The sequence below is a fragment of the Myotis brandtii genome, unplaced genomic scaffold, assembly GCF_000412655.1.
Source record: "Myotis brandtii unplaced genomic scaffold, ASM41265v1 scaffold165, whole genome shotgun sequence".
Taxonomy (NCBI): domain Eukaryota; kingdom Metazoa; phylum Chordata; class Mammalia; order Chiroptera; family Vespertilionidae; genus Myotis; species Myotis brandtii.
The window spans coordinates 4,773,003-4,799,830 of NW_005356042.1; the positions used below are offsets into that span (position 1 = coordinate 4,773,003).

General features: G+C 45.2%; 1 protein-coding gene across 9 annotated transcripts in view; it reads right to left on the minus strand.

Moving 5' to 3' along the window:
* Positions 1-26,828, minus strand: part of BANP (BTG3 associated nuclear protein) — a 153,083-nt gene that overhangs the window by 18,360 nt on the left and 107,895 nt on the right. For 8 of the 9 annotated variants that reach the window (XM_014536666.1, XM_014536663.1, XM_014536664.1 and 5 more), the window contains 2 exons: positions 11,249-11,392; positions 7,304-7,932 (listed from right to left, as the gene is read on the minus strand). In XM_014536666.1, coding sequence (XP_014392152.1) covers positions 7,861-7,932; positions 11,249-11,392 — 216 coding nt within the window. In that variant the 3' untranslated portion in view covers positions 7,304-7,860. Of the gene's footprint in view, positions 1-7,303; positions 7,933-11,248; positions 11,393-26,828 lie in introns of those variants that run through there. The other variant, XM_014536667.1, reaches the window with a different exon arrangement.

Here is a 26,828-nt window from a genome sequence, read left to right on the forward strand (position 1 = left end):
GATTTGATATGTATGCTATTTTGTTGTATTGACTGCAAGCTTAAAAACATCACATGTCAAATTTTCTTTTTCTTTTTTTTAAAATATATTTTATTGATTTTTTACAGAGAGGAAGGGAGAGGGATAGAGAGTTAGAAACATCGATGAGAGAGAAACATCGATCAGCTGCCTCCTGCACACCTCCTACTGGGGATGTGCCCGCAACCAAGGTACATGCCCTTGACCAGAATCGAACCTGGGACCCTTCAGTCCGTAGGCCGACACTTTGTCCACTGAGCCCAAATGGTTAGGGCATATGTAATACTCTTTGTAATACTTTAAGCAATAAAACAAAATTTTAAAAAAATTTGTAAAAAAACCAATATCAGAGTAATGATTATAAGGATGTCCAAAGAACTAAGTGAGAACTATAAGGAACTTAGTGGGAAATACATCAGCATAAAAAGGGACATAGAAACCATGAATAAGAACCAGTCAGAAATGAAGAATACTATATCTGACATCAAGAATACACTGGAAGGAATTAAAAGTAGGCTGGATGAAGCAGAGGATGGAACCAGTGATTTGGAAAACAATGTAGAAAAAAATTAGAGCAACAAAGAGAAAAAGCACTTAAAAAAACATGAGGATAGCTTAAGGGAACTCAGAGACAACATGAAACAGAACAATGTCCACATCATAGGGATACCAGAGGGAGAAGAAAGTGAGTAAGGGGTAGAGAACCTGTTTAAAAGAAATATTAACAGAAAACTTCCCTAATCTGGTAAAGAAAAAAAGTCACACAAGTTCAGGAAGTACAGAGAATCCCAATCAAGATGAACACAAAGAGATCCACACCAAGAAACATCATAATTAAAATGATAAAACTTTAAAGACAAAGAGAGAATCTTAAGGGCAGAAAGAAACAGTAACCTACCAGGGATTTCCCATAAGGCTATCAGCTGATTTCTCAACAGAAATACTATAGGTCAGAAGGGAATGGCATGAAATATTCAAAGTAATGATAAGCAAGACTACTGAAACCAAGACTACTCTGTTCAGCAAGAGTATCATTCAAAATTGAAGGTGAAATAACAAGCTTCCCAGACCAAAAAAGAAAAAAAAATAAAGTAGTTTCTTACCACCAAAACAGCATTGCAAGAAATGCTAAAGGGACTGTTGCAAGAAGAAATATATGTAGAGAGAAAGGAAAATAGGCATAAAAAATAAAGTAGCAATAAATAAGTACCTATCAATAATATAAATGGATTAAATGCTTCAATGAAATGACATAGGATAGTGAATAGATAAGAAAACATGACCCATACATATGATGTCTATAAGAGACCTACCCCATGCACTGGCCGGTGTGCTCAGTGGGTTGAGCATCAGCCCATGCACTGGAGGTCACAGACTAGATTTCACATGTCTCAGTTGTGGGTTTGATCCCCAGCCCCAGTAGGGGCAAGTGTGGAAGGCAACCAATAGATGTGTCTCTCTCACATCAATGTTTATCTCTTTCTCTCTCTCTTTCTCTTCCCCCTTCCTCCCTCCATTCCACTTTGAAAATCAATGGAAAGCTCTGACCGGTTTGGCTCAGTGGATGGAGCGTTGGCCTGCAGACTGAAGGGTCCCGGGTTCGATTCCGGTCAAGGGCGTGTACCTTGGTTGCGGGCACATCCCCAGTGGGAGTGTGCAGGAGGCAGCTGATCGATGTTTCTCTCTCATCGATGTTTCTAACTCTCTGTCCCTCTCCCTTCCTCTCTGTAAAAAATCAATAAAATATATTTTTAAAAAATTAAGACGCCCCTTCCCCCATGTGAATTGAGCCTCCAAGAATGTTTTCAGCCAGCTGTGTTCCTATACACACACACACACACACACACACACACACACACACACATATCCTCAGGTTAGGATTAACAAAAAACATTTTTTAATCACATGATCATATCCATAGATGCAGAAAAATCATTTGACAAGATCCAGGAATAAACTTAACCAAGGAGGTAAAATCATGTACTTGGAAAAAAGTGTAGAACATTAAGAAAGAAATAAAGAAAGACAGAAACAAGTGGAAGCATATACTGTGTCCACAGATTGGAAGAATATCATTAAAATGTCCATACTACCCAAAGCAATCTATAGATGCAATGCAATTCTTACTAACATACCATCAGCATATTTCACAGCTCTAGAACAAATATTACAAAAGTTTATATAGAACCAAAAAAGACGCCAGATAGTCTCAGCAATCTTGATAAAGAAGAATAAAGTTGGAGGGATTACAATACCGAATATCAAATTATACTACAAAGCCATTGTAATCAAAACAGGCTGGTACTGGCACAAGAACAGGCATATATATCAATGGAACAGAACAGAGACCCCAGAAATCGACTTACTCCTTTATGGTCAATTAATATTTGACAAAGGAGGCAGAGCAAACAATGGAGTAAAGATAATCTCTTCAATAAATGGTGCTGGGAAAATTGGACAGGTATATGCAAAAAAGAAAAGAAAATTAAGAAAGAAACTAGATTACCAACTTACACCATACACAATAAGCTCAAAATGGACAAAAGACTTAATTGTAAATCGTGAAACCATAAAAATCCTAGAAGAAACATAGGCAGTAAAATCTCAGACACCTCACATACCAAATTTTCACCAATACATCTCCCAAGGCAAGAGAAACAAAGGAAAAAATAAACAAATGGGACTATATCAAACTAAAAAGCTTCTGCACAGCAAAAGAAACCATCCTCAAAATGAAAAGGTAACCTACTGTATGGGAGGACATATTTACCAATGATACATTTGATAAGGGGTTAATTTCCAAAATACATAAAGAACTCATACAACTCAACAAAAGAAAGACAAACAAACCAATTAAAAATTGGGCAAAGCATCTGCACAAAGCAAAACACTTATCCAAAGAGGACACACAAATGGCCAAGAGACATATGAAAAAAATGCTCAATGTCACTAATCATCAGAGAGATGCAAATTAAAACTATACTGAGGTATCACCTCACACCTGCCAGAATGGCTACCATCAGTAAATCAACAAACAAGTCCCAGCAAGGATGCAGAGAAAAGGAAACCCTAGTACACTGCTCGTGGGAATGCAGCCTGGTGCAGCCCTGTGGAACACAGTATGGGATTTCCTAAAAAAATTAAAAATGGAACTGTTGTTTGACCCAGTGATCCCACTTCTGGGAATATATCCTAACAATCCTGAAACACTAATCAGAAAGAATCTATGAACCCCTATGTTCATAGCAGTGTTATTTATAATAGCTAATATCTGGAAACAGCCCAAGTACCCATCAGTAGATGAGTGGATAAAAAAAAGCTGTGGAACATTCACACAATGGAATACTATGCAGCTGTAAAAATGAAGGAGCTCTTACCCTTTTCAACAGTATGGATGGATCATGATATCATTATGCTAAGTGAAATAAGCCAGTCAGAAAAAGACAAATATCACATGATCTCACTTACATATGGAATCTAAAGAACAAAATAAACTGATGAACAAAATAGGTCCAGAGACAAAATAGGTCCAGGACGCATAGAATAGACTGACAGATCTCAGAGGAAAGGGTGTTGGGAGGGGCAGGAAGAGATTAACTAAAGAACTTATAAGCACAGCTCATAGACACAGGCAATAGTGTGTTGAAGGCCTGGAGTGGGTTGGGGGCTGGGTAGAAGGGAGATGGGGGATATCTGTATAATACTGTCAACAATAAAAAATAAATTTTAAATAAATACAAGGGAAAAGGTTAAAAAAAAACAACCCCAACACTCACAAACCTTAAGTACATTAAAGACTTAAACGTGAGACCTGAAACATAAAACTCCTAGAAGAAAACAAAGAGAAAAAGGTCTTTGACACTGGTCTTGGCAACAGTTTTTTGGATGTCACACCTAATGCACAAGCAACAAAAGCAAAAACAACCAAGTGAGAGACTACATCAAAAAAGATTGTGTAAAGCAAAAGAAATAATCAACTAAGTGAAAATGAACCTACAGAATGGGAAAAAATATTCATAAGCCAGCCATCTGACAACGGGTTAATATCCAAAATAAGGAAGTCATACAACTCTATAGCCAAAAACATAAAAAATATCCAACTAAAAAGTAAACAAAAGAACTGAATAAACACTTTCCCAAAGACAAACGTGGCCGACAGATATATGAAAAGATGCTCAATGTCACTATTCATCAGAGAAATCAAAAGCATAATGAGGTATCACCTTACACCTGCTAGAATGGCTATTATAAAAAATACAAGAGCTAATAAGGACTGGTGGGGATGTGGAGTTAAGAAAACCCTTGAGCAATGTTGGTGGGACTGTAAATTGGTCTGGCCACAATGGAAAACAGTCTGGATGTTCAAAATAGAACTACCATAGGATCCAGGAGTCCCACTCTGGAAATACAACCAAAGGATTCCGTAAGTTCTGATATGTCAACTTGTCATATTTAATTGTCAGTTGAAAATACCTTCCCACCCTGGCCGGGTGACTCAGTTGATTGGAACATCATCCCAGACACCAAAAGGTTGTAGGTTTGATCCCTGATCAGGGCACATACCTAGGTTTCGGGTTTGATTCCCAGTTGGGGATATATAGGAGGCAACCAGTCAATGTTTCTCTCTCTGTGTCTCTCTCCCCACCCCTTTCCTTCTCTCTCTTAAAAAAATAAAAAAATAAAATAAATTAATAAACATATCCTCAGGTAAGAATTTAAAAAATAATTTATAGAGTTGTGGCAACATACCACTAATTCCCATTTTGATTTATCTGACCTTCTCTCCGGTCTGGACTGTGGCCAACTTCAATCAAGTTCCAAAAAAAAAACATGGAAGAATGTGTGCTCTACACGTCAAGTAGGTCAAGTTCCTTTATCCCACAGTGGAAATACCCCACTGTTTAAATACTGTTTCTTAAACGTTTGTCATAGATATTGAGTTTCATGTCTTAAGATTGTACAGTATCTTGATCCTTTTTTTCCAGGGCAATAAAAGGGAGCTTTAAAACAATTTAACTCCTTTCAGGCCATCTCAACTTACATTGTAATATTTTCTAATATTTTATTGTTTTGACAACTTCATTGTGAGACAGTTTATACAGAGCACTTAGACATATCTGTGTGTTTACTATTCTAGTTGTTCACCACCACTTCTTGTTCAGAACCTCCTCCTGGAATTCGTTCCTCCTCTTGAAAAAAATTCCTTACTACTTCCTTTCTTGAGGAATTATCTGCAAGTACCACCCTCATTTTTGTTTATTAATGGTTTTTTAAATGTCGTCCAATTCTTAGTAGCTTTGAGATATAATTTGTATACCAAAAATTCACCCTTCTTAGTGTGCAATTGAATGACTTTTAGTAAATTTATATAGTTGTGGCAACATTACCACTAATTCCCAAACATTTTCATCGCCTCAAAAATAAACCCTATATCCCCATTTCTCCCTCCCCCCAGCCTCTGGCAACCACTGAACAGCTTTCTGTCTATGCATTTGCCTATTCCGAACATTTCATATAATATGCAGCCTATTATAACTGGCTTCTTTCACTCAGAATGATGTTTTTGTGGTTCATCCATGTTGTAGTGTCAGCTTTATTTCTGTTTATGGCTGAATAACATTCCATTGTGGTGATGGACCACATTTTATTTATCCATTCATCCTTTGATGGACACCTGATTCTCTCCAGGTTCTGGCCACTGTGAATAGTGCTGCTATGAATATTCATATACAAGTTTACATGTGGACATACAGTTTCAATTCTCTTGCATGTACACCTCAGAGTGGAACTGCTGGATCAAATGATGATCGTCACCGGCGTTCTTGAACAGTTTCACTACAGACCCAATTCTGTGTAGATAATATTTTTCTCTCAATGCTCATTGGTACTACCCTCTGCTTTGGACGTCCAGTGGTGGTTGAGAAGTTTGCTATGGTTCCTTCATTCCACTGTAGGTGGTCTCACCTTTCTCTCTGGCTGCTTTCAGAATTATTTTTGTCTTTAATGTTCTGTGTGTGTCCAGGCATGGATTTATTTTTATTTCTACTTGGAATCTATTCTGCTTCCTGAATCCTTTAAATGTTTTATTTCTACTGTTCTCTCCATTCCCTCCATCTGGGAGTCCAGATACGTGTTAAATTAGACTTTCTCCTTCTAGCATTATGACTGGTCTTTTTCTCATGTCCATCTCCTCTCTCAGGTGACTATCCACGGAAGTTGTGAGTCCTCATCTCATCATTTCTATTCATCCCTGGAGGATGCATAGAGGCATGAAATGTAGACATGCTGTCCCCACCCCCACCTTCACCCCGCAGCATGCCCTGATGTAAACTACCCAGCCCAGGAACCCCCATGGGGTGGAGGGGGAAGAGGCATGACTATTTGGAATGGCAACTTTGAATGCTTCCCAGAAAAAGCATTGAGCATAGTCCAAATCAGTGAATAAGATTTTGTTGTGAATTTCACAAACCCCACTAATGTAACTGCCAAAACCATGTGAGAGAAGCAGGCCCCACACGCTGATCACGAGTAGTGCAAACCACCTCTGTGCTTCGAACTGTTTTCTCTGCCTTTGTTTTTTGTGTTGTTGTTTTTTGTTATGTGTATACTTTTAATGGGTTTAAACATTTAGTGAATTAACAATCTTAGGCATGATTATAATGAACTCCTTAGACATTTAAAATCTGCCTTTGGCCCTGACCGGTTTGGCTCAGTGGATAGAGCGTCGGCTTGCGGACTCAGGGGTCCCAGGTTCGATTCCAGTCAAGGGCATGTACCTTGGTTGCGGGCACATCCCCATTGTGGGGTGTGCAGGAGGCAGCTGATCAATGTTTCTCTCTCATTGATGTTTCTGACTCTCTATCCCTCTCCCTTCCTCTCTGTAAAAAATCAATAAAATATATAGTTTTTTAAAATCTGCCTTTGTTTTTTAACTTTAGATGATGAGGCAGGCTCCTCTGGACATGACTTGCTCTAAGAAGCCCTGAGCTATAACTTTCTAGAGCTGGCAATGGTTGTGTCATGCAACAGGCAGGGTTACCTGCAATACTGAAGCAGGCTCCCACTGTCTCAGGGACGCCTGTGTCTGAGAGGGAGCACTCCACCGGGCAGCGCTCTGTGTATCGGGAGCTGATCTGACAGAATAAGCCACCCCTCTCCCTTTGCAAGAACCCCACAAGTACTGTCAGCACAGCGGAAAGGGCTTGTGGGTGATCCCTGAGCACCCACCAGGAGGGAGGCTGGCCTCGGCAAACCACCTCTTCAAAGGAAATAACATTAAAGCTGCTGTGGTCATAAATACATTTATTTCATTAAAAATGCTTAATTACAGTGCTGAGAGCATTTCCCCCTAGAAAAGTAGGTAAGCAATATTTCCATCAAAATGTTAGTTGTCTCTGCAAATACCTATTTTCATGTCACTGAACAGAGCACACAGCAAAAGGCTTCTGCTACTCCTTTTTTTTTCCATTTTCTTTTTTGTTATAAACACCATAGCAAATTAAAAAAGCTGTTTAAACAGAGAAAAATATTGTAGTTCTTGATTTTCTGCGTGAACTTAACGCAATCCACACTGTGCTTCCCACTCTTTCTCTAGGTACCAACAGTGGGACTCAAACGAAGGGGTCTTCTGGAGGGTTGGCGGCTGTTGTCATCTGTTATTTACTGGGACACTTTCCCCTGTGGATGAGGCTCCAGATGCATTTTAACAGAACACGTGCAGTCACCTCCATTCAAAGCCATGGGGCCAGATGCGTGTAGAACTGGGTGGTTGGCTGGAGCCGGCGCTGAGAGCGGCGACGGCTCCACCTTGGGTCCTGTCATGGTCGGGCAGCCAGTCCTTCATCACTGGATCTGGATGGCTCCGTGCTCAAGCTGCATTTCGGGCTGCAGTGTGGGCTGCAGGGTCTCGGCCGTCTGCAAGAGGGGAGAGAGGAGGGCTTTTCTATAAAAGTACCCACCAACTCAAGTCCAGGACACTCACTGGTCACAAAATACCAATGGTTTTCATGCACAGAGCAAACACACAGCAGAGCTGGAAGGTCCGGGTCCTAAGTGCACCCCTGCTTTGAGTGATGACTCCCAAAACCTGAGCTGCTTCGCAGCAGCTCTGATGAATCCGGGATGTGGCCCCTCCTTGCGGGACCGCCTGCTTGCTCAGGTCCTGAACGACCCTCCCACACAGCTGCAGAGATCCCTAAAGTCTGTGGTGCTGATTTCCTATTCCCACCCTCTGCTTATCACTGGGGATACTCTTGAAGTGGTTAACACATCCTTAACCTAATATATTTGCCTAGAATTTCAGTTACCATTTTGCCTTTTCTTATAAAAACTGTTCCAATGTTCCAAAAAAGCATTTTAGGGGCAGCTAGCTTTCTCCTCTTAAAGACATAAGTTCTAAACAATGAGTTATAGATATTAAGATATTTTTAATGCATATTTACGATGTTAAGATACATTAAAGGGAAAAATATAATCTTGGAATAAGTCACCAGTCATCCACCTAAACCATGCAGAACTGGCTCCCAGATGGAGATTTGGGGATTTTTAGGGTCCTCTAAGCTGTCTGTCAAAGGCAATGTCACAAAGACTAGACCCTCAGAGGTAGTCCCAGCTTCCCTGGCAGGAAATTTAGCTGAAGAGGCCTGGCATGGCAACTGAAAAGAGACAAAGAAAGCCATAGAGACTGGAAGGCGGAAGTCCCTGGGCATGGGGGCTAGTGCTACAACCCCTACTGCAATTCAAGGCTGAGATTTTGAAATACTATACAAATGGCATTTAACAGTGTTTCCTTGAAGCAGAGGCCTTTCAGTCTCAGACGAAGGACTCAGCACAGGCATTGCCCGTGCTGTCTGTCTAAGAGCCCACAAAGTGGCTGGGCAAGAGCAACAAAAAAAGGACCAGCTGACACAGACGAGGTGGGGGCTTCCCCACACATTTCTGGACGAGGGAAAGTGGACTAGACAGTGCTGGTGTCTGCAGACAGGAGAGAAGCTACAGGCTGGGGCAGTATGCATGCACCTTATTCTCTGCTCTTCTATCTGTCCTAATTGAATGGATCCTGAGACCTGCCAGGTGTGAAACAAGACAAAATAATGCCAGGAAGCCAAGGTGGCAAGGGGCTAAAATGGACACAGTTTTCCTCAACTCTGAAATCTGTAATGACGACAAACCTACAACATGGAAGATGACCCACCACAGAGCCCCCCAGACCTGAAGAACACACACCGTGCCAACCTCTGCGCTGCCCAGCAGCAGGAGTGAACTGCTTTTACACACAACCCTTTCACAACAGCGTGGGTATCAGACACCATCACCCGGCATGAGACGAGGTGGGTACACATGGGAGGTTTCTTCTAGGACAGGTTTGTTCTTAAATCACAACAGAAACTGGTCGGGGAGAATTCCTCTCCCCACACGCACACACCCTTCACTGGCTCCAGGCCATGCCTCATCCCTCTCCACAATGGAAGGGCCTCTATGGTCACTGCTCTGAGGAAGCCCAACACCACTCAGGGTGGGAAGTGCCTGGGCTATGGGAGCGGCTGGAGGGGTCTGGTGGGGGGTGAGGCGCACACCTTCTTTAGGACACACCTTCCCAAACTCTGGAACAACTGGGGCCTCATTGTGAGTCAGGAGAATAAGAATTTAAGTCCTCAGAGGACTGAGTTCACTGAGCTGGCACCTGGTCAGCAGGGTCACCATGGGCAACCTACTTGGTTCCATTCCTCAGCAACCACCTCACGAGGCTGCAAGAAAACCAAATGAGAACTTCCTTTCCTCCCAGGGCAATGGAGAGCACACAACACCTAGCACAGTACAGAGCAGAGTGCAGGAGGGAAGAGGGACCGCCTGGAAATGCGGGGCTTTAATTCTAAATGTCAAAGGCTGACGGCATCGAGACACAAGAGGCTCAGCAAAAAGGAGAGGAGCAGACCCAGAGAGGACAGCAGGCCATGCAGAAGGCGGGCAGGAGCCAATACCTAGCTGGCTGGAACAGAACATCCACAGGTCCTGTGGGCAGGGAGCTCTGAGGCCTCCCCAGGCCAAGGCTGCCCAGACACATGCCCCCAGCCTCCCCATGGCCAAGAATCTACATCACAATGGCATTTGTCTTATCTCAGCAGTAAAGTTAGTGATTTAACCCCACGGCCTGTGAGGTCTGAGAATGCAGGCCACCGGCTTCTCTGTGCCCTTCACAGCAGCCTTGGCCTTGTTCCCACGACTCACTGCCCTCTCAGGACCAATCCTATGGTCACTCTCAAGAAATAGGAATATGCACTGACTTAAGAACTGGTTGTTCTAAACACAACCAACCAACCACACAGAACCAATCACACTGTCCCCTAAAGGGGATCAGGCTGTCAGGCTTATGCGAGCTCTCCTCACTAGATTAGGGGGTGAGAGGCAGGCCTGGGTCCCCTGCAACCAGGGTAACTCTAGAGAAGCCACAATGCTTGCTCCACTGAGCACACTCACCGAGGCGCAGCTCCGAGAACACTTCAAATATCTAAAGAAGCGACTCACTCATCTGACATTTCAGAAAGTGTCCAAACGGAGCATGAAAGCCGGTTTCCAGTGCTCCCAGGAAGCATGGATAAGGGCAGCTTAAGCGGAGATCCAGCAAAGCCAGATGCCAAGAGGCTTCCGTGGAAGCTCGTCGGTGCTCAAGCAGACATGCCGAACAAGCACATAGCAAACACAGGTGGGCCTTACAAATGCAGAGTTCCCGCCAAGGCCGTCAGACTGCTATGCTAGAAGTATGGTGTGGGAAGCTGGAAACCTGGCCAATGGTGCTCCCAGGACCAAGTGCAGGCACCACAGCTAGCCGGGCCATCCTACATTTCCACCCTACAGCAGCAGGCTGCTAGAGGCAAGTGCCCCAAAAACCTGCCCCTGGGAAAAAGGTGAAGGCTGAGGGCTGTGCCAGCAGGAGTGCTGACCCCTGGGCCCTGGGCCCTGGGCCGGGTGCCGCCCACACAGAGGAGCAGCGAGGTCTCAGGTCAACGGGAACCCCTCACTTTCGAAGGAGAATTGACCAGAATTTATTTTTTGCTTCTGAGTTTATAGACAAACATTTGCACAAGACAAAATAGCTCAAGAATCAGTTTAAGACTGGCACCTGGGTTGAGATCTAACTTCTCACCTTCCTCCCGGAAGAACGTCAGAAGTAGAAATAACCAAGCTGTGTTCATACCTACAGAAGACCCAGGACTTGTCCACAGAGACCCACCTGAGCTGCCGTAGTGTGGTCAGTCACTGGCGCCAGCTGGACGTACTGGACCTGGATGTCACTGCCCTGGAGAGGTGACCCATCCATGCCTGTGGCAGTGGGGTCTGAGGAGGCCACGGCGATCAGTTGGGCCCCCTGTAGCACCTGGAGGGACAAAGCAGACACCATTAGCACCATCACGGGTACAAGGGCAGAGTGAAAGCCATGCATGCAGACTCCACGTGATGGCATGAACCAAGGAAGACGACCCAGCACTGCACTCCACACTGTGGGGTCCGCCTGCCCGCAAATCATCTGGAGTAACGTATGTGTGTGTAGAGAGCATGTGTGAATGTATGTGTGTGTGATCAGGCTGTTCCACATCTGCAAGGGACCTCCCTCAAACATCCACATTTCAGAAAGATGGCTTTTTAAGCCTTAGAAGAAAAAAGCAACCAGCTCAGGTTTCTGAAGAGTGTGGGACGTGGCCAAAGGCATGCCTGAGAGCACTGGGATGGAGAGAAAGTGGGACATGGAGCAGGAGATAAAGCACATGAATACCCTGGGAAATCACTGTGGTTCTAGGTTCACGGGAGGGAGACATGGAGGGCAGCCAGGAGGGACAGGAAAGGCAGCAGGTTCTCCACCCGCAGGGAGGACACATTCCTCGGCTCTTCCCGGAGCCCCTGGAGCATTTGCAAGTCAGGGGGGATGAAGAAGTGCCCCCCCGCCGCCCCAAGAGTTGACCATCGAGTTTAAGAAATAGCAGAAACATGGGTGTGAGTTACAACACCCAATGCTTCAGATGGAGCCAAGAAGACCTCTGTGTGAGGAGCGGCGGTTGGGAGAGAAGACACTGATGAAGGATAGCGGTAGAACTCCCGGGGAAGGGGGGGTGGGGCGGGGGACCAAGTTCCAGAGACAAATCACCAACGCACGTGCCCCCATGACAACCAGGGACAGCACCTGGACTGTGCCTGGAGGTGGGGGCCAGGTGAGGGCCCAGAGACAGGGTCTGGGTAACCCTACCACTCATGAGCACCCCCACATCCAGGCCCACCTCCAGCCCAGCCCACCTGGTGCTCTAGCAGCCGGAAGATAAGCTGGTGCCTTGACCTCCCGAAGGCCAGGATGGGGAGGTTGTAAAGGAGGTCTCTGAGGCTTTATATTCATGACAGTGAAATGCCATAGCTGTGAGGGTTTTTACTTGGGCGGTGCACCCCACCTCTCCTTCAAATTATATGCCTATGGCACCACCTTCAAGGGTCACTTGTGGGCCATCCATAGTGGGGCAACAATGACCACAATTCTCAGCCAGCCCACTACCTCCTGCAACAGCATAAGAGCTAAGGAAGAAGGTGTGGATCCGCAGAGAAAAGAGGGATTGCCCACTCTGGGAAAGGTGGGCTCGGAGTCCTTATGAAAATAGAGTCTGTGGTTTTAAAATATCATTCTAGTTTTTGATAAACAGGAGTTCTATTTCTTTAACAAGGAACTCATAAAGGAAAAACAGGTAAACTCCATTTTTAGAATAAAAGATGACAGAAGGTTGTTAACTACTTTTCGTTTCTTCAGAAACCACAGTTTCACATTCTAACACCAGCCGGCTATGTTGGGAGGATACTGCCCCCAAGATGCACACCTCCTTCTCCCGGACCCGCAGGTGTGTGCCCTGATACTCGCAGAGGCACTCTACAGACGGATTGAGCTGGTCATTTCAAGATGGGGAGAATGTCCTTGAGTATCAGGTGGGCCCAATGTCACATGGGTGTCTTGAAAGCAGAAACTTTCCCAGCTGCAGAGAGGCAGAGGGATGCCACATGCGAAGAGTCACTGGCCATAGTTGGCTTGGAAGATGAGGAAGGGGCCACGAGCTAAGGACTGCGGAGTCCTCTCGAAGCTGGAAAAGAAGCCTCCAGAGGAACCAGCCCTGCGACACCTGGCTTTAGCCCAAGGAGACCATGTTGGACTTCTGCCTTCCAGTCTACACAGCAGCCACAGGATATTCACAACCACACTCGCCATTTCCGAAACTGCCTTCTTCGAGCACAGGAACTTGCTTCTGGATCCCCAAAGGGCTGAGCTGACAACAATGGCTCTTACTTAAAACACTACTCATTTCCATTATAAACTGTTTGCACTAATGAGTTTTTGAAAGGTTAAAAAATAAAATTGGAGAAAACTGAAGTCTCCTCTAAGAATTCACATTTTCTTTTCCCCAGCACTTACTCTCCTTCAGATCTTTCATGATCAGAAAACAGGGCACGGTTCTGTCCAGTTCCATAGCTCTCCTTCCCCATCGCCAGGGAGGCTGCCATCCTTCCCCCTCCCCCCATGATCCATAGAGTGGAGCAGTCAAAGGCAGCAGTTGGTGTGGCCGCAGCTGGCGTGGCCACAGTCCACCTGAGGAGCCAGCTCTGCCTGGGAGCAGTCAGGAGACAGCAGAGCTTGCAGATATCCCCTCAACACACCCACAGCCCTCGGTTCTCAAAGCTGAGAATCCAAGTCCCCTCTGCATGGCCCAGAGGGCCTCCGCTGGGCATCAGTCTCCTTGTGGCTTAGGAAAGCATCATTGTTTTTTAAGAAAGAGCAGCAAGATCTAGGCGGGCTCCCTAGGTCCCTCCAGCAAGCATCCCTATATGCTCTTTACTCCACAAACTCCCAACACGAACAGGTCAAAGGACTCTAATCAAGAAACACTAGCTGGGACCTGAAGAAAGGGAGACACAAAGCTGTGTTTAGTCATGGAAGTGTTTTAGGAGCCTCTGTTCCTCAGAGGGTTCGGCGGTGGCTAGCTTGTGTTTCATCCCTTTGCCTCTTTTTGGAGGTGGACCACCAGTTCCTTCTCTCCACAGGTTGCTTCACCCTGGTCTGTAAGTCTGAAGTTAATGACTAAACCACTCTGTTTCATCTTTCCTCGTTGCCCACCTTCACAACATTTCTCAAATTGTCAATTCTTTGTGCTACTTAATGTATAGCTACGTTCTTAGGAATCTGGAGATTCAAAACCTCTAGCTCAGCAGAGGAGCCCCTGCAGAAACACTGACTAGACCAGGGGTGGGCAAACTTTTTGACTCGAGGGCCACAATGGGTTCTTAAACTGGACCGGAGGGCCGGAACAAAAGCATGGATGGAGTGTTTGTGTGAACTAATATAAATTCAAAGTAAACATCATTACATAAAAGGGTACGGTCTTTTTTTTTTTTAGTTTTATTCATTTCAAACGGGCCGGATCCGGCCCGAGGGCCGTAGTTTGCCCACAGCTGAACTAGACAATGTGTCATTAGTTGACCCCGTGTCCCACGAGACCTTATTTCAAGTCTAAGACAACACAGCTGCGAGTGGGAGACCTGCTGGTTGGGAGCCTGGCACAGTACTTGTGGCATCTGCACCTACATCTCTTAGAGAGCAGACTCACTCCTGACTTACAGGCATCTGTGAATTTTTTATGAAGTAGTCCCATGCAGGAATGTCCACGCAATGTTCTTGCTAACCAGCCCTCATGTCCCCCCAGTGTGGCACCTCATGTCTAATTGGCACAATCAAGTGTGGTTTATTCCCAGTGGCAAAGCTGAGGAAAAAGTAATGTGGGCAACAACATCCCACCAAGTGGAGGTTTGTGTTTCAGGTCAGAGGTTGTGCCAGGCAATAATGCTGTTCCACAACAGCTAGGAAAATCAAAATGGGGAAAAGATGAAAGGTAAGAGACCTGGTAGGAAATCCTCCAAACCACACAGCCACCTGCCCTTTTGGTGGGTGAAAGCCAGAGAGGGTACAGACTGCGACGCCATGGCTGCCCTAACTCAGCACTGATTTCTAGATCCTGGACTGAACTTTAAAAATCTAAGCAATGTTTTCAAATACTAAGCTAAAATGTTAGGTATTTTAATGTAGTTATAGTTTATAATTGATGTATATTTTAAAGATCCCTTAACAAGTGAATTTAAGGTCAAATCATATAACAATTTTTAAAGGAAACGTATGAAATCATGGAACTTATTTCCGAGAAGGTTCTGCCTGTACTCTGGTTTTGGCAATGAGCCACAACCCTCTACAAACGGAAGGCATTTTACGGTATCCTAAGATAGATTTTCCCCTGTCAGCATTGCCAATCAAGGGACTTCTCACATGATCTACACAGCTGATTAAATCTTAAGAATTATGTCAGAAATCTCAGAATCTAAGTGTGCAGAATTATAATAGTGAAGATAGGCACATTACCAGCCTGGCTGGTAAATGAAAATAAAAATAGGAAAATGTTCTCCATTGGGAACCTGTTCAAAATACTATGCCTTTTAAACATTTCCACATTGGTTTGGTTTTGCTCAGTGATCAGAAATGAGTTAAACATTTAAAGTGCAAACTACTGGAGGAAAAGACCTTCAGCCACTTAGTTATCATTCTTCCCCTGCTCGTACTCCAGACCCTGCAGAGAAACTTGCCCAGGGGACTTCCACCACGTGAGGCCTCAACGGAAGCCCTGCTGCTCAGCTCCAACACCTTGACTCCAGCATTGGGAGAGGGTGGGTGGCCCAGCACCTAAGCCTGCCTCCTGCTCCTCTCACCACAGCCCCATCAGCGGCACAAAGCTGGCCTGGATGAATTCCCACTCATTTCCCAAAAATGAGCTTTCAGCTCCTTCTTCATTCTTCCTGCTCATTTTCTGTTCGGTACCTTTTCCAAACAGGCTCTGGAATGTAGAAAGATCTAACTGGAATGCAGTGAGCTTCCAGGCCAGTAGCCAGAGGCAGCACCTCCCGGCTGCCAGCCACTGTGAGCCTGCGGCTGCACTTACTGTGGGGCTCCCCGAAGGGCAGCACATCGTCCGTGAGGCACTCATGGGTGGGGTGCAGGCATGAGCCGTACCCCAGCTTCATTTAGAGGGTTCCTCTACATTTCTGAAGCACAGCCAATTATTTTACAAAAGAAAATAGCCCAGGGCACGGATATAAAGCAGCCTACTAAGGGGATCCTGGACCTAAGAGCACTGTTTTGTGGAGCACACACATCTGGTTTTCCTCTCTATATTGCCAATTCTGAAACTATTTAATATCCAAATGAGATAATGCAAAACTGGTGCAGAACCAAAAATAAATGCAAGAAGCCCAAGGACTTTTCAGTAATATTCAGATATAGAATTCCCAATCGAATCAAGAATCCACCCAGATTAAAAAAGAAAAGAAAGCCTAACCCTCCTCCCCACCCCCAAAGAAACCAACAAAAAACCCTTAATGCACTTACAAGATCTGCTTGTAACAGTTTAATTAAGTTTGTGGCCAGGAACAAGACCACTAATCCTAAGGCCTCCTAGAAACAAATCCCTTACTTGTTTTGTGTTTATGTTTAAACTAGAGGCCCAGTGCACGAATTCATGCTGGGGGGGGGGGGGGGAGGGGCGGCGGCGTCCCCTCAGCTCAGCCTGCACCCTCTCGCAACCCGGGCCCCCTCGGGTGATGTCTGACCTCTTGCAATCCGGGACTGCTGGCTCCTAACTGCTGGCCTACCTGCCTGCCTGATCGCCCCTAACCACTCTGTCTGCCTGCCTGATCACCCCTAACCCCTCTGCCTGCCTGCCTGATTGTCCCGATCTCACAGGGATCTGGCCTAAACGGGCAGTCGGACATCCCTCTCACAATCCAGGACTGCTGACCCCTAACCACTCGCCTGCCTGCCCGCCTGATTGATGATCACCCCTAACCACCTCTGCCTGCCGCCTAATCACCCCTATCTGCCTCTGCCTCAGCCCCCGCGGCTTCATCAGGAAGGACGTCCAGAAGTTCGTTCGGCTGTCCAGTCTAACTAGCATATTACGCTTTTATTATTATAGGTTGAACTTGTTGCCCTGGCCAGTATGGCTCAGTTGGTTGGGCATCATCCTGTGCACCAAAAAGGTTGCTGGTTTGATTCCGGGTCAGGGCACATGTCCAGGTTGCAGGCTCGATCCGCAGGAGAGGGTGTGCAGGAGGCAGCCGATGAATGTTTCCCTCTCACATCCATCCCCCCCCCCACTTCCTTTCTCACTAAAAATCAATTTTATAAAATATCTTTAAATTGAACTTATAAAGGTAACACAATCAACTAACCAGGCTGACTTTCTCAGATCTGGATATTAATTCAAGGAGTAGCTTCCTTGTTATAGAAAAGTGAGGAGCTGAGAGAAAGATGCCTGTCCCAGGGACGCTCCCAAACCAACTGGCCAGGAGATCTACCAGCCTGAAATCTTTTTTGTACATTTGTACAGCAAATGCCAAAAACAAATGACCATTCTTAAGCCTTTAAACTCTGTAACGGACCAGCAGCATATTTCCCTAGACTCCATTTTGAGTGCTTTCATAAACCACATCGCCATTAGTAGTTGGTCCAAAAGGAGCTCAAACGGCAAGGCTCCTCTGGGATTGGTCCTCAACAAGACCCAGCACAGAGACTTCTCACAGCCCTCAGGTTCAAGCCAACATTTCAGAAAAGCATTCTATGGCCACCAAGGCTACAGTTGCAACGCTAACAGGCTAACAGCCATAAGCCAGATTTACAGCCTGGAGCCGAGGGAAGATGCCCCAGGGAACCCAGGTCTAGATTATGTGCACACAAAGATGCTGTGTGGCAAGCAGTAATAAAAAGCAGGTTCTGCCATATGCTCTATGGCTTGTGTGTTCCAGCATGGGAGCATGAATCTCAAACACAATCTAAGAGAAAGCAAAACAAAATCTAAAAAATAGAATAAAGCAGAAACAGAAGTCTGGAGATACTTGGTATTCATCCCCACCATTTCAGATAGCTTAGCCTTCCTGGGAACAAATCTTAACCATGTGTCTTAAAACTTTCCAGTTGATTGGGGTTGGGGATGGAGGGAGGTTTAATAACTCAGCCAGAGTCAAGTCCAAGGCCCTTCACTCTTTCCCAGGAGGTCTCTAGCTCCTGGAGTGGGTGAGAGAGAGCAAGAACGAAATGAAAGGTTTATTTTAATTATGTGTGTAAGTGATACATTAGATCACTATAGTGCCATTCAGACCTTGGAAAGGGAAGGGGTTGCCAGCCTGCCAGCCATCACACTTCCTGGCTACAATGAGGTGGGATGCCAGCTATCGTCCCAACTGATAATGAGAACAAAGTGGCCACCACCTCACAGACAGATAATGCAAGCACTGTGGCTCAGGGCTGCTTCCTCTCACCGTCCCATGACAGTGTTCTCACAGCTCTGACCTTTTTTCAATTCCGAAAACTCACTGCACAGAACAGCAAAAATTATTGTTGTGTTCACTGTAATGTGGCAAAACAAAACAACTAAAAAGACGTGATGCAACTTTCCTGTTGAGTTTAATTCAGTAAGAAGCATTAATAAAGTACTACTTTATAAATGTCCATGTTTTACTGAGTGATATGGGTGTCAACTAATGTTCCCTCCTAATTGGAATGGAAAAAAAAAGTCTTTCAGTCTTCATATTCTCACCTACAACCCAAATTGCAGGAGTGATCTAGGTTGCAGACCCACAGCCTCCCTGGAAAAGACCAAGAGAGATGCCTCCTATGGCAGGTGTACCTACAGAGGAAATATTTAAGAGTTCTTGCATAAATTTAAAAGTTCATCATGTTGCAGAAACACAGCTTCGATATTCATGATGACTAGTGGGATATCTACATATTCCTCATACTGGAGACACAGCCTCCATCAGCCCAGTGTTATTATTCTATTGTGATAAACCACAGTGCCTGCCATCTCTTATAGAGAAGTTAAGATAGTTCAGAAACTGATTTGTATACCAGCTACTAACAGTAAGACTTTTTTTAAAAAGAGTTTTGCTTTTTTTTTTAATTTCTTTACTGGTTAAGGTATTATAAATGTGTCCTCATCCCCCCATTAACCCCTAACCTTCCCCCCCCCCCACTCATGCTCTCATCCCCTGTTGTCCATGTCCATTGGTTTGGCTTATATGCATGCATACAAGTCCTTTGGTTGATCTCTTAACAGTAAGACTATTACACACTGACTACTAATAGTAAGCCTGTTATCACTACTTACTAATAACAAGACTATTATCACTACTTACTAAACAGCAAGACTATTATACACTGAATACTAATAGTAAGTCTATTATCACTACTTTCTAATAGTAAGACTATTACACACCCAGTGGACAAAGTCTCATTAGGTGTCGACCTATCTCTGTCTTCACCAGAGGCCCTTTGGTGAGGATGGCACTCTTCCCCTTTCAAGGCAACTGTTCTAGAGGCGACTCCACTCCCATGCCTACCCTCAGTGCAGTGGTTCTCAACCTTGGCTGCACATTAGAATCACCTGGGAATCTTTTTAAAATCCTGATTTCTGGGCCTCATCATTAGTAACAAAGAAACAGAATTTCCGGAGGATGAGGCCCAGAAATCAGGATTTTAAAAAGATTCCCAGGTGATTCTAATGTGCAGCCAAGGGTGAGAACCACTCCCTCAGTGCATCATAACTTCCATGCATTGAGGAGGTGCAGAAAAATCTGCCCACTACTGAGTGTCCTTTCATACAAGTGAAGAAAAGACTGCGCCTGTGTGCGCATCAGACAGTGATTGGGAGTCCCAGGAAGGACGTGAAGGCACAGAGAGCACACAGGTATCTCCCACAGGAAGCCCCACCGCACCCAGAACGTCACCAACTCACATCGTTTCACAAATAACTTGTGTCATGGTGCAGAGCCTGGATTTGTCACACATCTCTGTGGGATGTAGGCCCAAGGTGGGGGTGGTCAGCCAATGTTGGGGTCAGGGATATAGTGGGATCAATTATGTCTTCTAAGCTATCTCCTGGTCCTAACCTCTGAAACAGATAGTTGGAACTCTTTTGAAATGGGGTCTTGGAGAATGCAAAAGATGAGATCACATTAGAACAGGATAGATCCTAATTCAATGAAAAATATCCTTATAAGAAGAGGGGAATTGGACATAGATAAAGAAAGGAGAACACCATGGAAACACAGAGGCAGAGGTTGGAGTGATGCAGTCACAGCCAAGGACTATCAGGAGGCCCAGGAACTGGGGAGATAAGGAAGGATCTACCCCTAGAGCCTCTGGAGGGAGTGCTGCCCTGCTGCTGATGAATTTGGATTTCTGGCCGCTACAGCTGGAAGAGGATGCATTTCTGGCTGTTTTAAGCCACCCAGTGGAGGTCACTGGTTTAAGGATGACGGCCCAGGAACAGTCTTCACACTTTCAGACCCTCAGCTAGAATACATGCCCAGGGCCATCTGGTCAACTGTATTTAGTTGAAAAAAGTTCAGGCCTTTTGCTTCCTGACAACATCCTGACAGTTCCTCTCCTCTCCCTAATCTTTGTCAGCTCTTCACAGGTGGGTCTCTCTAGGTGAGCTCAAAGGGTAGCTTGCCCCTCTGCCCTTTCAAAGGAGACGCCAACAGTCTTCCCCCAAATTGCTGGACTATAGGCTTCCTGGACACCCTAACAGGTGTGGGAGCAGGTTTGCGTTGGGTCCAGTACAGGCACGTCTTGAACCAAGAACAGCCAGTACAAGACTGATGCCACCCAGCAAGATACACAGACATGAACTCAGTAGTGCAGGGCTGCAGACAAGAGCAGCCAGACACCAGCTCAAATCTTAAGTTGATCCTGTTGCTTAAAGACCATAATAAGAAAGCTGCCAAAATTCAGAAGACACAAGCCGATGGTCTATTAAAAAAATAGATCCCAGCCCGGCCAGTGTGGCTCAGTGGTTGAGCATTGATCTTTGAACCAGGAGGTCACAGTTATATTCCTGGTCAGGGCACATGCCCAGGTTTTGGGCTCAATCCCCAGTGTGGGTGTGCAGGAGGCAGCTGATCAATGATTCTCTTTCACCATTGATGTTTCTATCTCTCTCTTCTTCAAAAGAGACAGATTCCAGCCCTGGCCGGGTGTTCAGTCAGTTGGAGGGTCATCCCATACACCAAAAATGTTGCAGATTCAATCCCCAGTCAGGGCACGTATAAGAGGCAGCCGATCAATGTTTCTCTCTCACATCAATGTCAATGTCTCTCTCTCTCTCTCTCTCTCTCTCTCCCCCTCCCCCCCCCTCTCTCTCATTAATATTAACATATTCTAGGGTGAGGATTAAAAATAAATAAATAAGTAAATACCCAGATTCCGATTTCCCATTGAGAAGAACTGGCCATGGGCAGGAGCTGTTCTCCTGACACTCAGTTCCCTTAACAAGACCCACTGAGCAAATGGCTGCTGGGCTCCAGCTCCACCTGGAGCCAAGAACTCTCCAGGAGTTCTCAGAAAATTCCACGTTGAAGTAAGACAGTGAGATTACTGTCTGATCAAGATATCTAGGACCAAGTAGCCACAAATATTTTCAGGCTCAAATCCCTTTCTGCATCCACAGCAGAGCTCAGTCACAACATCCCATATCCTTTCTAGGAACAGACAGGGTGCCCTGGACTAAATGCCTGTGGAACCCCCCAAAACAAAATTTGTATGTTGAAGCCCTATTCCCCACTGTGATGGTGTATGGAGGAAGGATCTTTGGGAGACAATTAGGATTCAGTGAGGCCATAAGGGTGGGTCCCTACGATGGAATTTGTGCCCTTCTGAGAGAAGTGCTCTCTCCATGCACGCACCAAGGAAAGCCATGGGAGGACATAACCAGAGACAGAGTCCTCACGAGAACCCAACTGTGCCGACACGCTAATCTGACTTCCACCCCCCAGAATGGTGAGGAACAAAGGTCTATTGTTTAAGCCCCTACTCTGTGGTGTTCAGTTACAACCACCTGAACTCAACAGAAGGTGTGGTACATAAACATCATCATCTTCCTTCTCGTGAGGTGAAACCAGTTTGGAGATGGCCAGAAGGACAGATAACTGTGAAAGAAAAACCCACTAACAAACCCACAGGCATCTCTAATAAATCAGCCTTAGGTTCAAAATCCACTGTTGTTAATTTTGTGGGACTTTTAAATGAAGGGACAGTCATATACACACACTGTGTTATCTTCAATGATTTGTAAAGACCTAGTTTACATACCTTTCAAGTTCAATTTAAGAAGAATCCCTTCAGCAGGTCCCTGGACTCCTGACACTATGGATCATTTCTCTGGAAGCATTTTGAATTTGGGGACTTCACAGTGTGTTACCTCAGTCCCTTGACACTGAGAGACTATCTTTCTAACCTCTAGGGTTCAGAAAGAGGAAAATGTAAGACAGGCAAGGACAATGGCAGTTTTAGTATGCCTGTTTCTGAAGGGTTCCTAGGCTTGAACCAGACCAGCGTCCTATCCTCTCCCCTGTGCACCCTTCAGATGGGCCCAGGAGTCATTAGCACTGTTAAAGCACACAGCACGCTGCTCACAAACACATTGGGACAACACAGAAAAGCCTGGTTCGAATGTGACAACTGCTTGCTCTCACTGCATAGTGTGCTCGAGGCACCCCACTCCGAGGTCAGATTAAATGACACCAGGAGTCAGAAACAACGCAAATGTTTAACTTCAGGTGTAAAAAAAAATTCTTTAAACTTTGTCCAAGTGAAAAACTCAAAAAACACTTCACACTCAGCCAATGGTGGGCCACCTCTGGGGAGGAGAGTGAGGGCTGCTCGTGAAGAGGGAGTTCACACTTTACAGCATGCTTCCATATTACCCAGCATGGTCTGTGTTCATGCTATCACATATACACTGAAATGAGAAACCACCACTCCGGTAACTCCAAATGAGAGAGATGGAAGAAAGGAGGGAGGAAGGACAAACTTCCTCCTGAAGGTGATTCAACCTCAGAAAACCCATTTCGCAGATATGGAGTTAAAGCTACAAGCTAGAGCTGTGCTGGGGTGGGGTGCAGCCAGGCCATGGCCCAGGGCAGATCAGTGGAATGAAGGCCTGGAGCTCGGGGTTCCCTTCTTCCTACGCCCCCCAGTGGCCAAACCAAAGAGGAAAGCCAGTGGGTGAGGGAGCCTAGAGAAGACTGAGCCAGGAGTGCAAGGGTTCATATAAGAGAGGCCAATAACAGGGATATCCCTGGGTTCTGCTCCACTGTAGTGTCCGCTCTGAGGGACATCCTGGCTGCTGCTGATGGCTGCTGCCGATGGCTGCAAATGTCAGGGTGACACATCCACTATTTTAGCAGTGTCCGCTCTGAGGGACATCCTGGCTGCAAATGTCAGGGTGACACATCCACTATTTTAGTCATCAGAAGAGCCCGTCGGTCATCATTCAGCCCTAAAGTGAGCAGACAAGGACCCAAAGCCCTGAATGGTGGGCAGGACCATGGTGCCAGTGAGTTTACATGGGAGCAGCAGGACTGGCTGGGGTCCCAGGGCCCCGGCTGCACACTGGGCATTCAACACAGATGCCATCTTGTTTGTTATCATTAGTTCTACTTTGCCAAGAGGAAATGGGGCCTCAGAGGCTAACTTATGTGCCCAGGATCACAGGCCAATAAAAATACAACCAAACAGAAGAGGCTTTGAACACAGTTGTGGCAACTCCTCAGGGCTGCTCCCGTCGCACCACAGGCCAGAGCCAATCCCTTGTGGTGACTGAGACATGTTAGAAAAAATCGAAAAGAATGATTACGCAGCAAATCATACCACTAAGAAATCTTAAGAGCTCATTTGACTTTAATAATCATTTCCCATTAAAACAAAGAGAATTATTTATGCTAAAATCCCCTCTACTTAAGCCTTAGTTAAGAAGAGAAAACAGCTACAAGGCCTTTACTCAGTTTCTTTTTGGCCAACTTGTCTCTTGGCTGAACACCTGCCAATCACAAATTATTAAGCCTTGGTGTATTCTCCAACTCTGGAGGGGCTTTTGGGAATTCAACTCAGGTGCCAACGGAACATCACCCCAAATGGAAGGTAATTCTCTCAAAAAGATTTGCCAACTGTTTACATCATGAGGACCTATTTTTAAGGAGCCACACTTTTCCATCCTATTTCAGCAAGCCTTCCATTAACTGGGGCCCGGTTTACCCGACTGTCTTCAACGCAATGAGATGGACCTACCATCTGCCTGGGGTTGGTGCCCATATGTGGGTGTGTGGCCTAGGAGAGTTCATGTCTCACTGTTCGGTCACTGCCTGCCCCGCTCTGGGTGAGGTACTACCTCCATTCATGGACAGAAGATCTACAGCTGGATTGTTGGCCCACACAATCACAATTCTGAAGGCTCCCACTTCAAAATCATCTGTATAAATCAAATCTCATCTTTCACCAGCTGGAATGCCATCCTCAGAGCTTAGACCAGCCTTCATCAGTAGGCACCGGGCTTATTTCTACGAACTATACCATAACAAGTACATGGCATTGGGTGCCATGTATACATCTGATGACATAGGAACATTAAGTGAAAATAGTTATTGAAAGCAAGCAAATAGCTCAAAGGGGCAGGTGAAGAGGCAGAATTAAAAATCTGTCTGTGTCACTTTACAAGTTTTTTGTTTTTTTACTTTGGGAATCAACATGAAACAATGGACTGAATTCTAACAGTAACTGACCAACTATATTTGTGTGCACATGAAAAACCATTCCTAGATGATCTGCCTAACCTGCATGTATATTATGCACAAAGCAGCTATTAGTTCAATGTGTTCTTAATCTCCCCTCTCCCTGTCTCTACACACACACACACACACACACACACACACACACCTGATGGTCTCAGATATTACACTTTTTCTTCAGTCCAAACCCAGTGGCATGTCACATATATTTCATTTTTGGACTGCAAATCCTTAAAGGAAATGTAAAGGAAGATGGTAATGAATTTTACAAAATATGTGCAAATTCATTACCCATGTGAGAGGACACATGGAACCTTCCAGCTACTCAGAATAAGGGGAACCATCCTGACTCTTTGATATGTTACCTGATCAGAAGTTGACCTCTGCTCTGAAATTATATAAAAAGTCATAATACTAGCATTGGCACTGGTTCTGCTATGGATTATGTAGACACAGCTCTGTATGGTCCTCTGTAAACCTGTCAGTGTGAAAACACCCACGGATCGCAGGCTCCTGGTGAGAAAGATAGGCACTTGGTTCTCATATCCTTCAGTTTCCCACAGGTTAGCGAGTGAGTTAAACAGCATAGGATTCTCTTTTAGTCATTTCAACATACTGTTAGAGCAGCAGCTTTAACAATTTAAGCAGGGACCCTGACCAGACTGGGTCCATGGTTTCTAGATGAAGATTTCCTCATAAACACACAGTGAATATAACAGTCCCCTAAGTGGTTCACTCTCAAAGTGGGTAAAAAGTGGGAAATCACATTGTGCTTGAAATTTTTTTCCTTCTGCAATAATTCTGCCCTTCAATGGTTCAAGGGCTCATCAAGATTTCAGTCATGTTCATTGGTGTTTTCTTATCTGTCACAACTAGACACCGCAGGCCTCGCTGCTTGTGCCTCTCACCACTGGTCTGATCAGCAGGTGGTTCCCCAACTCATGTGCCCTGTGATGAAGATGATGTTCTCCCAGAATCTGCAGACCCTGGAGACCAACAGCACCCAGACACACTCAGTGCAAATTACGGTGCCACTCCCAGACCACACTCCTCTCGAGCTGGAAGAAAGGAACCACCAGAGTCCAAACACAACCACAGTTAAGGACATGGGGGACAATCTGCTGGTTTTATAAACACGGACCAGTTAGAGCTCCTAGAGTTTGCACAAGGGAAGACCCAGGGTCTGAATAGGAATGGAATGTCCTAATAGGTGCCTTCCATTCATAATTTTTCTGTCTATAAAGTGAGACACCTGGAGCTAATAGTTCCAAGGGGTGTTCCTGCTTCTGAAATTTCACCTTGCACCCACCTTCACTCTCCACAAACCAGAAGTTCAGAAATTAAGTTCCTGGTGCAGAAGTGGTAATTTTGCTTCCTTTCAACAGATACCAGCTTCTCTGATGGCTTATAGAATAGAATTCTTGGGTCTAAAGAATCCTTCATATGTTCCTTAGACGCTCTGCACAGGCACTCAAACCAACAAGTACACTGGCCTGGCCCGACATGGGCTCGGGCTGCCCACCCAGTCAGGTAATAGTTTCTACTGTGACACAGCAGGCCTGCTAGCAGGCAACACATACACAGTTAAAAGACTGTGACAGAAAAGTTTCAGAAAAGCCCAAAAGAAATCACCAAAGCTTCCTCATACTGAAAAAGTTCTGCAACTAAAAAGAAAAATGGAATTGCTCAGGAGTCACAAATTTTCAGGTTATTGAGCTGTAGGTTTTAAATAAGAACTCTTCTAGCCTGGCATGAGAGGCTCAGTGGTTGAACGTCGACCTATGAACCAGGAGGTCACGGTTCCATTCAAGGTGAGGGCACATGCCCAGGTTGTGGGCTCTATCTTCAGTAGGGGGTGTGTAGGAGGCAGCCAATCAATGATTCTCTCTCATCATTGATGTTTCTATCTCCCTCTCCCTTCCTCTCTGAAATCAATAAGTAACTTTTTTAAAAAAAGAACTCTTCCATACATTTCCAGGCTATTATTCATGATTAAAATTATTGATGTATATATACTACATTTTTAATGGTTTAAAAATGGAAGTGTTTCAAAGTTCTTCAACTAAGCTGTGTATCTTACAATTAAATAAGTGCCAATTTGTAATAATAACTATTGTATTCATTCA